This window comes from Lathyrus oleraceus, chromosome 3 (genome assembly GCF_024323335.1).
Source record: "Lathyrus oleraceus cultivar Zhongwan6 chromosome 3, CAAS_Psat_ZW6_1.0, whole genome shotgun sequence".
Taxonomy (NCBI): Eukaryota; Viridiplantae; Streptophyta; class Magnoliopsida; order Fabales; family Fabaceae; genus Lathyrus; species Lathyrus oleraceus.
The window spans coordinates 524,407,533-524,422,971 of record NC_066581.1 but is presented as its reverse complement, the minus strand read 5'-3'; the positions used below and the strand labels follow the sequence as shown (position 1 = coordinate 524,422,971).

The window sequence follows — 15,439 nt, the reverse complement described above, 5'->3', positions numbered from 1 at the left end:
ACCGGTACCGAATCATCAACGTGAGTTAGGGCCACGAGTTAGGGTAGCTAGAGGATGTGGGACCGGAGGTAGGTTAGGTGATCCCGGTCATCACCATTATGTTTCTTTGTGTAAATGGCAAATTTTATTAATATCAATTGGTCATATATCAAATTTATCTATCACGTATACCATTTACCAAAAAAAATTGCATTTTACACTGAGGCTCCAATTGAATTGACGCCTCTTAAGTCCTACACAGGGGCGCCAATCCAATTGGCTAGGGCACCTGCCCTAGTCAATCCAATTGACGCCTCTATTCAATTCTTAAGAGGAGTCTCCAATTCAATTGGCGACTCCTCCTAAAAGTGAGGTAGTTTGAGAAGTTTTTTGAAACCAGGGATATTTTAGGAATTTCCTCAAAAAAGTGAATTATTTTCGTAAAAAAATTCTCAAATCTTAGGCAGCAACCACTATTTTTAACAAATTGCGTTTTTATTATTGAAAAATTCAAATTATAATAGAACAAAATCAAAATAGATCAAAACATTGCTTCATTATATGAAAACAATAGAATTGATCACAACCTATAAGTGCTGACACGTAATAACAAGTTGTGATTGATGTCATAAACCAAAACTATATCATCATATAAATAATTATAGTCAATCACTTCTAGTTTTCTTAAACTATGTTTAAAAATGGAAGTGTTTGTTATGTGTAATTAAGAACAATGTTTAAGGATAGATCTCAATAAGAGACAAAAATCCAGTCAAAGGAGATATCTTATAGTCTTGAAAGCCAGCTTCCTCAAAGAGCTTCTTCCATTCTTCCTCTTTTCTCTCTTTTCCATTCAGACATGCCATGTTTACATCCATAAGAAGCTTCATTTGAGTAAGATTCTTCTCATCTTTCTTTTCATTTATCACCATATCTATCACAATCACTTTTCCTCTTTTTCCATCACTTGTTACAGCTTCTTTACATCTCTTCAATATCCTTATGCAATCCTTATCAGTCCAATTATGTAAAATCCACTACAAAATTATTATAAAAAAATAAAAAATTAGACATTTTTACAAATAGTTCATTAAAAAACTATCAAACACAAATACGACGAGATCCGTCTTTGAAAACATGTAAAACTGATTACAACAAAATTTTATCAAACAGGGCTAAATCGAGCCTTATAAAAAAAACTAAGACGACATTACAGAGATATAAATGTAATTTGAGATTGGTTTAGGAAATGATACCTTAAGAAGAACAGCATCAGCATTAGGAATAGATGAGAACATGTCACCACCAACATAGCTCAAATTGTTGGTGTCTGATAAATTCTCAACAACCTGTGGCCTATCAAAAACAACACATTTCAACTTAGGAAATGTCTCACAAATAATCTTAGCAGTTGTGCCTGTTCCACCACCAACATCCACAATTGATTCCAACTCTTCAAACACAAAATCACAATCTCTCAAAGCCAAGTTTATCATTTTAGAATCACTAGCCATGGCTTCGTTAAACGATCTATTATAATCAGGATTCTTATCAAGAAAATCCCAAAAACCAGATCCTAAAGTAACACCAAAGAGTGTAAGATCCTCCTCATAAATCCACTTTTTCAGCTCATGATACGAACCCGAAAGCGTTGGATCAAGAATACACTCAACCATTGCTGCTAAACAAAGGTCACTTTCTTTAACCAGAAGCTCTGATGCAACAGTTAGAGCATAAGCTTCTTCTTCATTTTCCATCTCTCGATTCGTTACAATCTCGAAGAATCCATTGTGTGCAAGGTAACGCATGAGACGCTGCACGTTACCGGCTTTGGAGGATGGAACATGAAGAATTGAAACTAGGTTTGAAAGAGAAATTGGTTGGCCATGATCATGGATGATATTTGGTATGTTCATTTCAACTGTCCATTTAAGACACATGGAATCTATGAAGGCGTATAGGTGTTTGTATAAGAGAGTTTGTGCTTTGAATATTTCACTTGGTTTTCGGCCATTGATTGATGAAGCCATTCTTTTGGAATTGAAGTTTTGGTGTTTGTTTCTGAATTTGGTTCTGTTTCATTGTGATTTAAATATATGAAATTAATTTGAACTTTCAGCAAAAAGTTGGTGAGTCATAAGCTGACTTTTATTTATTATTCTTATTTAATACTTAGAATAATATAAATGTAATTGTTACCATAGAAATGTGATTAAAGAGCAATGAAAGGTGCAAAAATGATCAATTATGAAGAAATAAGGACGTACTAAAAATATGATGAAAAAAGGAGAAAAATTTACCGCTATTAGAATAATCACGTAGTGCATCGCGCGTGATAGAAAAGTTTTGTCAGCATCTCGCACGCGATGAAAGGTATCACACGCACGATAGGTCTTTTTCAGGGCCTATTTTGATGCGTTCTCGATTGATTTGACAACTATAAAAAAGAGATTGGACATCTTTTCAAGGGTTCTGCGATTTTTGGCTGAAAGTGACGGTAAAGTGTACCAAGAGGGCGATTTTGAGAGCATTGAAAGCCATTGGATGTCAGTTCTTTAAGGATTTTCAAATGTAATCTTCATCTTATCAATTGGTATTTGATTATAATGTTATGAGTAGCTAAACATCTCCAAATGGTCATCAATGTTCAAGCCATGCGCAAGTCACTCATACTTTGTCCGAATGAGACGAAATTGGACTTTCTAGAAAGTTTAGATCAAGAGGAACAACTTTCATGTTGAACACTTTTTCATTTGAAGCTTGGATCATGATGAATTTTGAGATGAAAGTTAGGAAAATCAAACATGTCAAAAAAAATTCTAAGTGTCAAGCCATATGTTCACTTATTCCACCTTGGCTAATTTTTTATGTGAGCTTTAAATGAGAAACATTCCTTCATCAAACTTGTATATCTCTCAAAATCCTTCAAAACAGTCACAAATTTGACCTCATTTGGATTTAATATGAAGAGTTATGCATTTTTGAAGTTGAGGAAAATCACTTGTTCAACGGCATTGGTCCAAAATGACATAAAAGTTGAATTTTATCTTACTCCAAACATAAAAGTTAAATTAGACATCTTGAATTTGATTGTGCAACTTGGAAATCTTTCATCTCATAAAAATTGAGCAAGTTATGACGTTGGGAATTTGACCTCCAAATTAGGGTTTGGACAAAATGACCTATAATCTTTGACCATAAAAATGATTTTCCAAGCAAAAATAGCTCTAGACCTCAACATGGAAGTTGTTTGTAATGTCATTTATAGTCATTTTTCTCTTGGAATCATTTTCATATGACTAAAATTGTCTGAGATAGGGTCCAGGGAACCCAGTTTTGATCCGATGAATTCCTCTAGTCAACCACCATCAACCAACTTGCTAACTTGCAGTTCTATTGACTTTTGGGACTCATGGAGGATCATATATGCATAAGATGATTAAATTTTAAATATCCCTTGAAACATTTGATCAATTGTTAAAGAAGATTGATAAAGAAGTTACACAAAATACCCAGATGAATTAGGGTTTCCAAGGCAAACCAACTCCAAACTCTTGATGATTTCTTGATCAAAAAAACATGTAAAGATCATGGGGATTCATATATGATGCTTAGAGTCATAGTAAACCACTTCTTGATTGAGCTCCTTGCAATGGGGGGTCTTTGAAATTCTTGTATCAGATATAAGATGTCTAAGGTAATGTCACGACACTAATATCTGAACAATACAACAGGATAAAAGATAAAGAACAATAATGCAAGAGTCACAAGCGATTGTTAACCCAGTTCGGTGCAAACTCACCTATATCTGGGGGCTACCAAGTGTTGGTTGTAATTTTAAGTGTCGGGTTTTTGTTATCGTATCCACAGGGATTGTAAGATATCACCGCCGTTCGATGGTTGTATTAATCTTAGCTTAAGTAACAATAGGGTTTTGGTTGGTTGTCATGTTATCTTGCATAAAAAGGTAATAAATTGCGGTAAAAGTTTTGGTTTGAATAAATGAGAAATATTGCCAAAGTTAGGGTTCGATGATCACTTTGCATGTATTTGTTCGGTCAACAATCTTATAAACTCCTTTAGATGATAAATCATTTCACAAAGTCCTCCCACTATGTTTCTCTCGAACACACATTGTGAGTTTTCCCATTTTGATCCATTGTTTCTCTCGAACACAATCTATCAAAATGACAACTTTTTGGTTCAACCTTATGGTGAACAAAATCATTCATTACTATCTCTAGCTAATAAACAAGATTGGATGAAAACCTAGGTCAAGAGTTGGTAAACATCTCTCGATCATAAACCAACACAAAGAGTTTTAAATAGAAACAAAGTTTTCATCATATATTCACCATTAAAGAGTTTACACATGAAGATCCTTACATTTACACACAAAGCTAGTAATCACCTACATCTAACCTTGACAAATGGATGACTTAGCTACTCATTTTCATGGTAGCTTGGTCGGCAAGTTTCGGAAGAAGGTTGATCAACATCCAAGTCGGATAATCGAGATTGGATGGGAATCCACCTTCTTTTTGTAGAAGATGGTTACTAGATGAAGAGAAATGAAATCTAGGGCATAAAAGATCCTAAGAACAATGCTGGAAAATATCTCTAAGAAAGTACAAAAGTGGAAAAATTAGGTAAAACTAAGGTATGGCTCTCAAAAGTGGCACTTGCTACTTATAGAGCTGTACTGGGCTGTCATGCTCGCTAGGCGAGCAGAATGGCTCGCCTAGCGAGGGTCAAATTGAGGCACAAGAGGCACCTGCGCCCAGAGACACAGTCGATCTCAGACTGTCATGTTCGCCTAGCGAACAAAACCTTCGCCTAGCGAAGGGCACGCTTCAACCCTCGCTCCAGCGAGGTTGAGAGGTTTGGCTACTGGAATGCTCGCTGGGAACTCGCTAGAGCCTCGCCTAGCGAGTGAGTGCTAGTTGCGCTTTTCACCAAAACTGAACGAACTCGCTACCACCTTCGCTAGCAGCTCCCCTAGCGAATTTATTGATATTTTACTGGAGCTTTTCGCTGGGCGCTCGCCTAGCGAGTGCTTCGCCACAGCCCTCGCCTAGCGAGCAGGCTGATGAATGCTTGATTTCTTTGGTTCCTTTGCCAACTTTCTTGTGTCTTCATTTTCAATTATTTCATGCCTTCTTCCTGCACAATAACACACAAATCAAAGGTACCAAGATCGTTTATCAATGTATTGCATTTCATGTTAAAACAAAGGTGGTTTTGACAATTTAGCAAGGAAATAGAGTGAAAGATACCCTTAATTGATAGCTCAAATAAGCACTTTTGGGTATCTAACACCAAGCCAGGAAGGAAATCCACTAAATAGAATCAGTTCAAAGACTCTCAGTAAACAGCTTCAAGTTACAGTCTTTTCACCTAATATCTACCCGTGTGACTTCTACCTAAGAACTCTTAGATATGAGATCCCACTCACCCCCCCCCCCCCCTCAATCACACCTGTGATATAAAACAAGAATTACAATGAAAAGAAGACACTCTTCAAAGACACACACTTGATCTTACAACTCAAAAATCAGACCAATTCAATCATCTATGGATGAATTGAATGGCTTACAATTCACACGACCACACAAGACTAAAATCCTTATTCTCTCTCAATATTTTGTTTGTTATTTCTTGTGTATCAAATCAGGTTTTCCATGTCCTTTTTATAGAAGTATTTGGCTGGGCTTGGACATCATAAAACCCTAAAACTATTTTCCATTCATATCTTCTCATGACAGTTGATTAGATCTCTATGGAAAATAAATTAATCTTGTTGTAATTACTGATTGATAGCTTGTTCAATCATCTCATCAATCAAACATAGATTTGCATTAAAAACGCAATCGCATAATACATAACATTCAGACTGAATGTTCTGTATACAGATCTTATGACATCGGGTCTGACATCTCAGTAAAATCCTGCATAATCACATTTTAAACATCCAGCAGGTACATGTTATCTTATATTAAGACAACACATGTGACAACTTGTGAACACTCTAGGTTTTACCGAAATTGCTGCCAACACAAGAACCAACAAACTCCCCCTTTGGCAAATTTTGGCTAAAACATATATCAGTCCATTTGTTCACAAGAGAAAAAACATATCAGTAGTTAAGCAGCAACAAAAGCAATAACCACACAATTACTAGCTATAATAGCAACTAGTAATAAACATACATTAAACACATAGGTGCTTCTTCTCCCCCTAAGTCTGTTCAACACAGACATCTCCTTCAACAACAATTGCACCTGTAACATTCAGAACCTCCCCGTCTGACATCTCCTTCAACATCACCTGTACAACACAGAACATTATTCTGTTCAACACGGCTGTCATCTGTTTAGCCTAGCTAGCTACTTCAGCACATATTAACTGCAGCTCTCCACATCTCCACACATTAAGTGCAGCTCTCCACATATTAACTTCTCGCTCTTTTTAGTCAAAATAGACCAAAGTGACCAATTAGACAAAATAAATGTCAATCAGTCCAGCAGAGAATGTCACAAAGGATGTTATAACATATAAAATGTTAAAACAAAATGTCAGGTGGTACAGAACCATAATTATACACAGCTACATTAGCTGAGATAATCAGAAATCCAGAGAACTCAGAAAGAGCCCAAAAATTACATCATGGCATCAAAAAAGACTGCCAAAAAAAGTACAAACATCAAACAGAAAACATCAAAGCATTCAAGCCTCCAAGCATCCAGAACACACATCATTATAACAGGGGGACCATCATCACCACAACTCAGTCTGAGGAGCTAGCATCTTCTTCACCTTCAGATCCAGAACTGCCACTAGATTTGTCTTGAGAATCAGACCTCTCACTTGAGGTGTGGGCATCTATTTCCTTGGCTTCACCAACATTATCCATCTCTCCTTGCTCCAAGCTACTAATTAGAACCTCTAAAGCCTCTTTCCTAGCCTTAGCCACCCGAATCCCAGTCTCCAATTCCTTATAGGTTTCGTTCAATTCAGCAATCAGGCCACCTTGAGAGGTTGGCTTCTTCATTGCAGATGTCATGACAATGTCATTGACATGACTGCCTTCAAATAACTTGTAATGAATTGACAATGGAGACTTCCTTCTACTGAGGATATCACTTGTGCTTAAAATACCAGGTTGCTGGCTTAGAATTATCCCACAAATAATTGAGGGAAAGGCAATTGGCAGCTTTACTGCATTAGTGGAAGCATGTATAACAATTTGTTCAAACATGAACCTTCCATAATCAAAGTTGAGTCTGGTTCCAATAGCATATATTATCCTTCCAAGAGCATTAGAGATTGTTGAGATGTGGTTTGTTGGTACACAGTTGGCTGACCCTATCTTATGCAAGATATCATATTTTACAGTTAATTTGCCAGCAGAGAGATGCTTTTTGCTTGGCCATTCCTTGACTTGTCCAACAATGATTGTCCTACAGGCTTCTGTTTGTGGCCTCTAATTCAACATCACCTTATGTTCCTATTCCTAGGAACTTATTGATTATAGTAGGGGAGAACCTTACACACCTTCCTCTAACAAACACTTTGCAAAACTCTTTGTTGTTCTTGTCAGCAATATCCTCTGGGATGTTCACCACGAACTCCTTCACAAGACCTTCAAAACATTAGGGTAATACACTAACTGTTTTCATTAAACCAGCAGACTTGATCAACTCCATAACCTCCTTTACTTCCACAACATCCTTCCCTAGTTCCCTTTCCACACCAACTCTCCTCTGTATCACAAATTTCCACTTGGCTGCACCATCTTCCAGATGGAAGGAAATGTTATCCAAATGCACAGCAGCAACCTTGGCAGGGGATTTTCTAACAATTTGCTTTTTGGCAAGAGAGATGTCTGGGACATCGTCTTCAACATCATCCTCAGAATCAGAACTTTCTCTGACCTTTCTCTTCTTGACTTCCACTTTACTCCATGACTTTGAAGGACCTACAACAGTAGCCTCCTTACTAGTTATGGTTGTCATCATCTCAGCCACAAATCTGCCTTTCCTGGTCTTCATTCTCTTTGCAACACTTGGCTTCAAGTGATGAAGCAAGGTGTCATCTTCCTCATCTGATCTCTCTTCTTCCAAATCAATCACCTTCTCAGCAGTGTCATGCTTCTTAGACTGAGAGGCATCTACAGGTTTCTTACTAGGCATGGTTTTCCCTAAAGAGCACAGTCCTTCTGCAGCAATATCTTTCTTTGACCTAGATGAATCATCATCTTTCTCATTTTTAGGTTCCACCTCAGGTGAGGGGTCCCTTCTAGACAGAGGAGTCAAACTCCCTTGACTGAGTGTCCTTCATTTAGGATCCTTGTGACCAGATTCCTAATGACACGATCAGTATAATGCATGTCATCCTTAGAGGGAGGGTTATCAGAACTATTACCTTGATTATTTCCTGCAGTGGAAGATGGACCAGGGGCGTCGCCTGGGATGACTGAAAGAGGAATAACTTCCAAAATGTCTTCATCCAGAAAATCCATGGAGGGTGTTCTTGCTTTGTGAGTAGGTTTAGAACCAGAAGATGAAGGATGTTGTGACATTTTGTTGAACTTGTGAAAGAATTTTTGTTGCCCTAGCAGAGATGGTCGATACAGTTTGATGAAAATGGAAGTGGTTGTGTTGAGGTTGCGTGTGAAAATGGTATAGATGGTAGTTCCAATACTAGGTAATGATTTACCATAAATGGGGCACTTTCTTTTAAGTGGGCAGACAATATTTTTATTACCTTTTCCACTCCAAATTAATTGCTATAAATTCTCATGGATACAAATCCCTAATTTCCCTCTTAAACATTCAAATTGATTAGCATCCAAAGCCTTTGTAAATATGTCAGCTAATTGCATTTCAGTAGTAACATGCTTCAGGGCTATGATTTTCTCTTCCACTAGTTCTCTAATAAAGTGATGTCGAATATCAATGTGCTTTGTCCTGCTGTGCTGAATAGGATTCTTAGAAATATTTATAGCACTCAGGTTGTCACAGTACAATGTCATGACATCTTGTGTGACATTGTATTCAATCAACATTTGTTTCATCCAAACCAATTGAGAACAACTACTCTCAGCTGCTATGTATTCAGCTTCAGCAGTGGATAGGGACACACAATTTTGTTTCTTGCTAAACTATGATATCAAGTTGTTCCCCAAGAAGAAACATCCTCCTGATGTGATTTTCCTATCATCAGTACTTCCAGCCCAGTCAGCATCACAACATCCAGTCAGCATGGATCCAGAACCATGAGTATATAACATTCCATAGTCACTGGTGCCATTGACATATTTCAGTATCCTCTTCACTTGGTTTATGTGACATACTTTTGGTTTAGCTTGATATCTAGCACAAACACCTACAGCAAAGGCAATGTCAGGTCTACTTGCTGTGAGATATAGCAGACTTCCTATCATGCTCCTGTACAAACTTTGATCTACACTAACACCATTTTCATCTTTGGAGACTTTCAAATGTGTAGGAGCAGGTGTCCTTTTATGACTTGCATTCTCCATGCCAAACTTCTTAACAATGTTCTTGGCATATTTTCTTTGAGATAGAAAGATAAAATCTTCCATCTGCTTGACTTGTAGCCCAAGGAAATAGGTCAGCTCTCCAACAAGGCTACTCTCAAACTCAGACTGCATTTGTCTAACAAAATGTTCGACCATCTGATCTGACATCCCACCAAATACAATATCATCCATATATATTTGAGCCACCATGAGTTTTCCTCCTTCATTCTTAACAAATAGGGTTTTGTCAATACCTCCCTTCCTGTATCCATTGTTAGTGAGGAACACTATAAGTCTTTCATACCAAGCCCTAGGAGCTTGTTTCAAACCATATAGGGCTTTCTTCAATCTGTACACATGCTTTGGAAGATTTGGATATGTGAATCCTTTAGGTTGTTCAACATATACTTCCTCATTTAAGTATCCATTCAAGAAGGCACCTTTTACATCCATTTGGAACAATTTGAACTTCAGAATACATGTCAATCCAAGCAAAAGTCTAATGGACTCAAGGCGAGCTACAGGGGCAAATGTTTCATCAAAATCCACTCCTTCAACTTGAGTATATCCTTGTGCTACTAATCTTGCTTTGTTTTTAGTAACCACCCCTTGTTCATCAGATTTATTCTTGTACACCCACTTTGTACCTATGACATTTATTCCTTCAGGCCTAGGAACCAGTTCCCATACTTCATTCCTCTTGAATTGACCTAACTCCTCCTGCATGGCATTGATCCAGAACTCATCAGTCAAGGCTTCCTTGACATTCCTAGGCTCAATCTTAGACACAAAGCAACCATGTGAGATCACTTCCCTTGATCTAGTTCTGACCCCTTTATTTGGGTCTCCTATAATGAGATCTTTGGGATGATCCCTCTGAATTCTGATGGAGGTTCGTTGTTGATTTTGTCATCTTCAGGTTCAGCTTGAAGAGGTTCACTCTCATTATTTTTGTTTAAGAAATCAGCTGAGGGATCATTTAGAGATGTCTCAACATCGTCTGTGACATCAGTCTGTTGATCATTAACCACCACATTGATAGATTCCATCATTACTTTTGTTCTGGAATTAAAGACTCTATATGCTCTCTTGTTTGTTGAGTAGCCCAAAAATATTCCTTCAGCATTTTTGGGATCCATCTTCCTTCTTTGTCCACGATCAGTCAAGATATAACATTTACTACCAAACACATGGAAGTATTTGACTGTAGGTCTTCTCCCTTTCCAGACTTCATATAAGGTAGTAGGAGTCCCTTTCTTCAAGGTTACTCTATTGTGAACATAGCAAACTGTGTTCATAGCTTCAGCCCAAAAGTGGAAGGGCAATTTCTTAGCATGAATCATAGCTCTGGCTGATTCTTGAAGGGTTCTATTTTTCCTTTCCACCACACCATTTTGCTGGGGAGTAATGGGAGATGAGAACTCATGATGAATTCCTTCTGAAGAACAGAATTCAGCAAATTTGTTGTTCTCAAATTCCTTCCCATGATCACTTCTAATTTTGATAACTTGACTTTCCTTTTCTCTTTGAAGTTTTAGACAAAGATCTTTGAAGACTTCAAAAACATCAGATTTTTCTCTTATAAAATTGATCCAGGTGTATTTGGAGAAGTCATCCACCACTACATACGCATACCTCTTCCCACCAAGGCTTTCCACCTGCAATGGTCCCACCAAATCCATATGGAGGAGTTCTAGTACTTTGGAAGTGGTGTCATGTCTGAGCTTCTGGTGTGACATCCTTGTCTGTTTTCCAATCTGACATTCCCCGCAGACTTTTCCTTCATGAATCTTCAAGTTGGGAATTCCTCTAACAACTTCAACGAATATAATCCTATTCATACCTTTAAGATGCAGATGGCCCAATCTTTGATGCCATATCTTCACTTCTTCTTCTTTGGCTAAAGTACACATTGAAGAATAACCAGTTTCTTGAGAACTCCACATGTAGCAGTTGTCTTTAGACCTGACTCCTTTCATGATCACTTCATTTTCTTTGTTAGTAATCAGACATTCAGTTTTGGTGAAGTTCACGATTAGACCTTGGTCACATAGTTGACTGATGCTTATAAGGTTTGCAGTCAGTCCCTTAACAAGTAGGACATTGTCAAGATTAGGAACTCCAGGGAAGTTGAGCTTACCAATTCCCTTGATTTCACCCTTTGCTCCATCATCAAAGGTTACATAACTGGTGGCATGAGGATGAAGGCCAGTTAGCAGGTTTTTGTTTCCAGTCATGTGTCTGGAGCACCCACTGTCAAAATACCAATCTTCTTTGGCTGAAACTCTGAAGGAAGTGTGAGCTATCAGACTTCTAACATCAGTCCTAGGAACCTGTTGTTTTTTGTTGACAGGTCTGTGATGTTTGGGTTTAGGTTGATGATGAGAGGGACTAGGATAGCCATACAATTTATAGCAGAATGGTTTTATGTGGCCATGTTTTCCACAGTAATGACATCTCCATCTTTGATGTTTCCCTTTCTGATGTCTTCCTTTATGATGTTGTGACATATCATGTGACATCTCTGGTTTGCTCCCAGTGTGACTGCACTTGGGTTTGAGCTTTGGTTTGCTACCAGTGTGGCTGCACTCTGGATTAGATTCATTGAACCCAATGCCAAACTTATCTCCTATTATTTGTCCACACTTCTGCACTTCTGTGGCACAACTTTCTGTAGGTAGTGGCCAACTCTTCAAAGGTTACTTCATCATCACTTGAGTCTTCATCAGAACCCCATCTTCCATTCAAGGCAGTCACAAGATTTGCAGACTCTTCTGTTTCACTTTCATCAAACCAAGAGGCAGCAAGACTCCTCTTGTGTTTCTTGAGGCAGGTTCCATATTAAGTTCTAATGTGTCAATACCCATCACATTCATGGCACTGAACTCCTTTTCCTTCTTTGGGCTTTTCATCTGATCTTGTTCTTCTTCCAACATTGTTGGATTTACTGATGTCAGATGAGATGTTCTTGACATTAGCCTTATACCTTACATCCATCTTTTTCAGAAGTCTGTTGAACTGTCTTCCCAGCATTGCTACATCATTTGCCAGATCTTCATCAATATCTTGACCACTTTCCTCCTCTTCCTCCTCAGTGTTTGACATGAAGGCTATGCTTTTGACTTTCTTTTCAGATCCATCACACATTCCCATCTCAAATGTTTGGAGGGATCCAATTATCTCATCCACTCTCATATTGGAAATGTCTTGAGACTCTTCTATGGCTGTCACTTTCATGGCAAATCTCTTAGGGAGTGACCTGAGTATTTTCCTCACTACTTTTCATCTGACATCTTCTCACCCAGGGCTCCTGAGGCATTAGCAATTTCAAGGATATTCATATGAAATTCATGAATATTTTCATCTTCTTTCATCCTTAAATTTTCAAACTTGGTAGTGAGCAGCTGCAGTCTAGACATCTTCACTCTAGAGGTGCCTTCATGAGTGGTTTTGAGAATGTCCCAAGCATCTTTAGCCACTTCACAGTTGTTTACCAATCTGAAGATATTCTTATCTACTCCATTGAATATAGTATTCAATGCTTTAGAGTTCCCAAGGGCTAAATCCTCCTCCTCCTTGGTCCATTGTTCTTCAGCCTTTTTATCAGTAATGGCTTCTCCATCCTTAGTAATAACTGGATGTTCCCAGCCTGTTAAAATAACCTTCCAAGCCTTATTATCCAGAGATTTTAGAAAGGCTACCATTCGAGGTTTCCAGTAGTCATAGTTGGATCCATCCAGAATAGGTGGTCTGTGAACAGATCCTCCATCTCTCTCCATAGTACCAGAAAGTAACATCCCTAGATCTCACCCAGAACCAGGGCAGGATGCCTGCTCTGATACCAATTGAAATTCTGGTATCAGATATGAGATATCGAAGGTAATGTCACGACACTAATATCTGAACAATACAAACAGGATAAAAGATAAAGAATAGTAATGCAAGAGACACAAGCAATTGTTAACCCAGTTCGGTGAAAACTCACCTACGTTTGGGGGCTACCAAGCCAGGAAGGAAATCCACTAAATAGAATCAGTTCAAAGACTCTCAGTAAACAGCTTCAAGTTACAGTCTTTTCACCTAATCTCTACCCGTGTGACTTCTACCTAAGAACTCTTAGATATGAGATCTCACTCACCCCCCCCCCCCCCCTCAATCACACCTGTGATATAAAACAAGAATTACAATGAAAATAAGACACTCTTCAAAGACACACACTTGATCTTACTTAACAACTTCAATCAAGTAGACACACACTCATGCTTAAAAGCTTAGAGTGACAAATTACAACTCAAAAATCAGACCAATTCAATCATTTATGGATGAATTGAATGGCTTACAATTCACACAACCACACAAGACTAAAACCCTTATTCTCTCTCAATATTTCGTTTGTTATTTCTTGTGTATCAAATCAGGTTTTCCATGTCCTTTTTATAGAAGCATTTGGCTGGGCTTAGACATCATAAAACCCTAAAACTATTTTCCATTCATATCTTTTCATGACAGTTGATTAGATCTCTTTGGAAAATAAGTTAATCCCGTTGTAATTACTTATTGATAGCGTGTTCAATCATCTCATCAATCAAACATAGATTTGCATTCAAAATGCAATCACATAATATATAACATTCAGACTGAATGTTCTATATACAGATGTCATGACATCGGGTCTGACATCTTAGTAAAATCCTGCATAATCACATTTTAAACATCCAGCAGGTACATGTTATCTTATGTTAAGACAACACATGTGACAATTATGAACACTCTAGGTTTTACCAAAATTGTTGCCAACACAAGAACCAGCAGTCTTAAACCCTAGATGTTTGCTTGATAGATCAAAGGTGAGCACATGCCCTACCTACAAAAGAGTTAGTGTATACAAAGACATATATTTTTTTTGGTATTTTGGTTAGTGAATGATAAAGATGCAAAGTATGATACAATCAAATGGTGCTTGGTGATCTCTCCTAATGCAAACCCAGTGAATGAGGGGTAAGGAGGATGCCAATATGTGATCCCAATGCTTATGCATATGATGAGAAAGCATGAGGGATCTTAGGGTCAAAATTGGGGTCTTACACGTATTATTTTAGAACAACTTTTAATTTTCGCATCCAAACACAACCCCCTATTTGTTACTCTTTATACTTGCACAACTATTATTTTATTAAATAGCATTACCTGTAAAATCAATATCTTTTTATTACTACGACACTATCGATACACTTGTCTAGAAGTCATCAAGTTTTTGGCGCCGCTTCCGGGGACTATTGATAATTTCAACAAGGCAACACTTATGCAATGTTTGTTTATTTTGTTTTTGTTTTCTCATAAATTGTTTAACTACAATGCTACTGAGGTATTTCTTGTTTGTGTATGTGCAACTCAGGATCGACATTGACACCGTTTGATCCCAAAATTGAAAGGACTGCACGTGCCATCAGGAGAGAGGTTAGAGAAGTGACTACAACTCAAAGGACCTTTGTCAAAGACAATTCATTGATTTCTCCGGACTCTGAAGAGGAAATCATCATGGCATTCGTACCACCACCTATTATGGGGGACTACTGCAAAAGGACTCACTGAGGACATGTTTCTAGAGGGTTTGTACCGGCAAACCCCGCTAACTTTGACATAAAGAATTATGTGCTTTCGGGTTTGAGAGACAATTCATTCAATGGAAACGCAATTAGAGATAAGTGGGAGCATCTTGCTCGCTTCTACGAAACAACCTCGATGTGCAGGCCAACTGAGGTCACGAAAGATCAAGTCAAGTTGAGGTTGTTTGGGTTCTCACTGATTGGAAGAGCTAAAGATTTGTTGCTTTGCCTTCCAAATGGAACTATACAGACATGGAAAGAGATGGAAAACAAATTCTTGGAGAGATTATTCACCACCACTCTCTTTGCT

The 15,439-nt window shown here is 38.0% G+C and overlaps 1 protein-coding gene across 1 annotated transcript; it reads right to left on the bottom strand.

The window, feature by feature from the left end:
- Positions 1-516: 516 nt before the first annotated feature.
- LOC127128645 (isoflavone-7-O-methyltransferase 9) lies at positions 517-2,072 on the bottom strand. The gene is made up of 2 exons (XM_051058015.1): positions 1,236-2,072; positions 517-1,016 (listed from the first exon to the last, which is right to left on the bottom strand). Exons 1-2 carry the CDS (start codon positions 2,007-2,009, stop codon positions 717-719), a joined length of 1,074 nt encoding a protein of 357 aa, XP_050913972.1. The 5' UTR covers positions 2,010-2,072; the 3' UTR covers positions 517-716.
- Between the last annotated feature and the right edge of the window lie 13,367 nt (positions 2,073-15,439).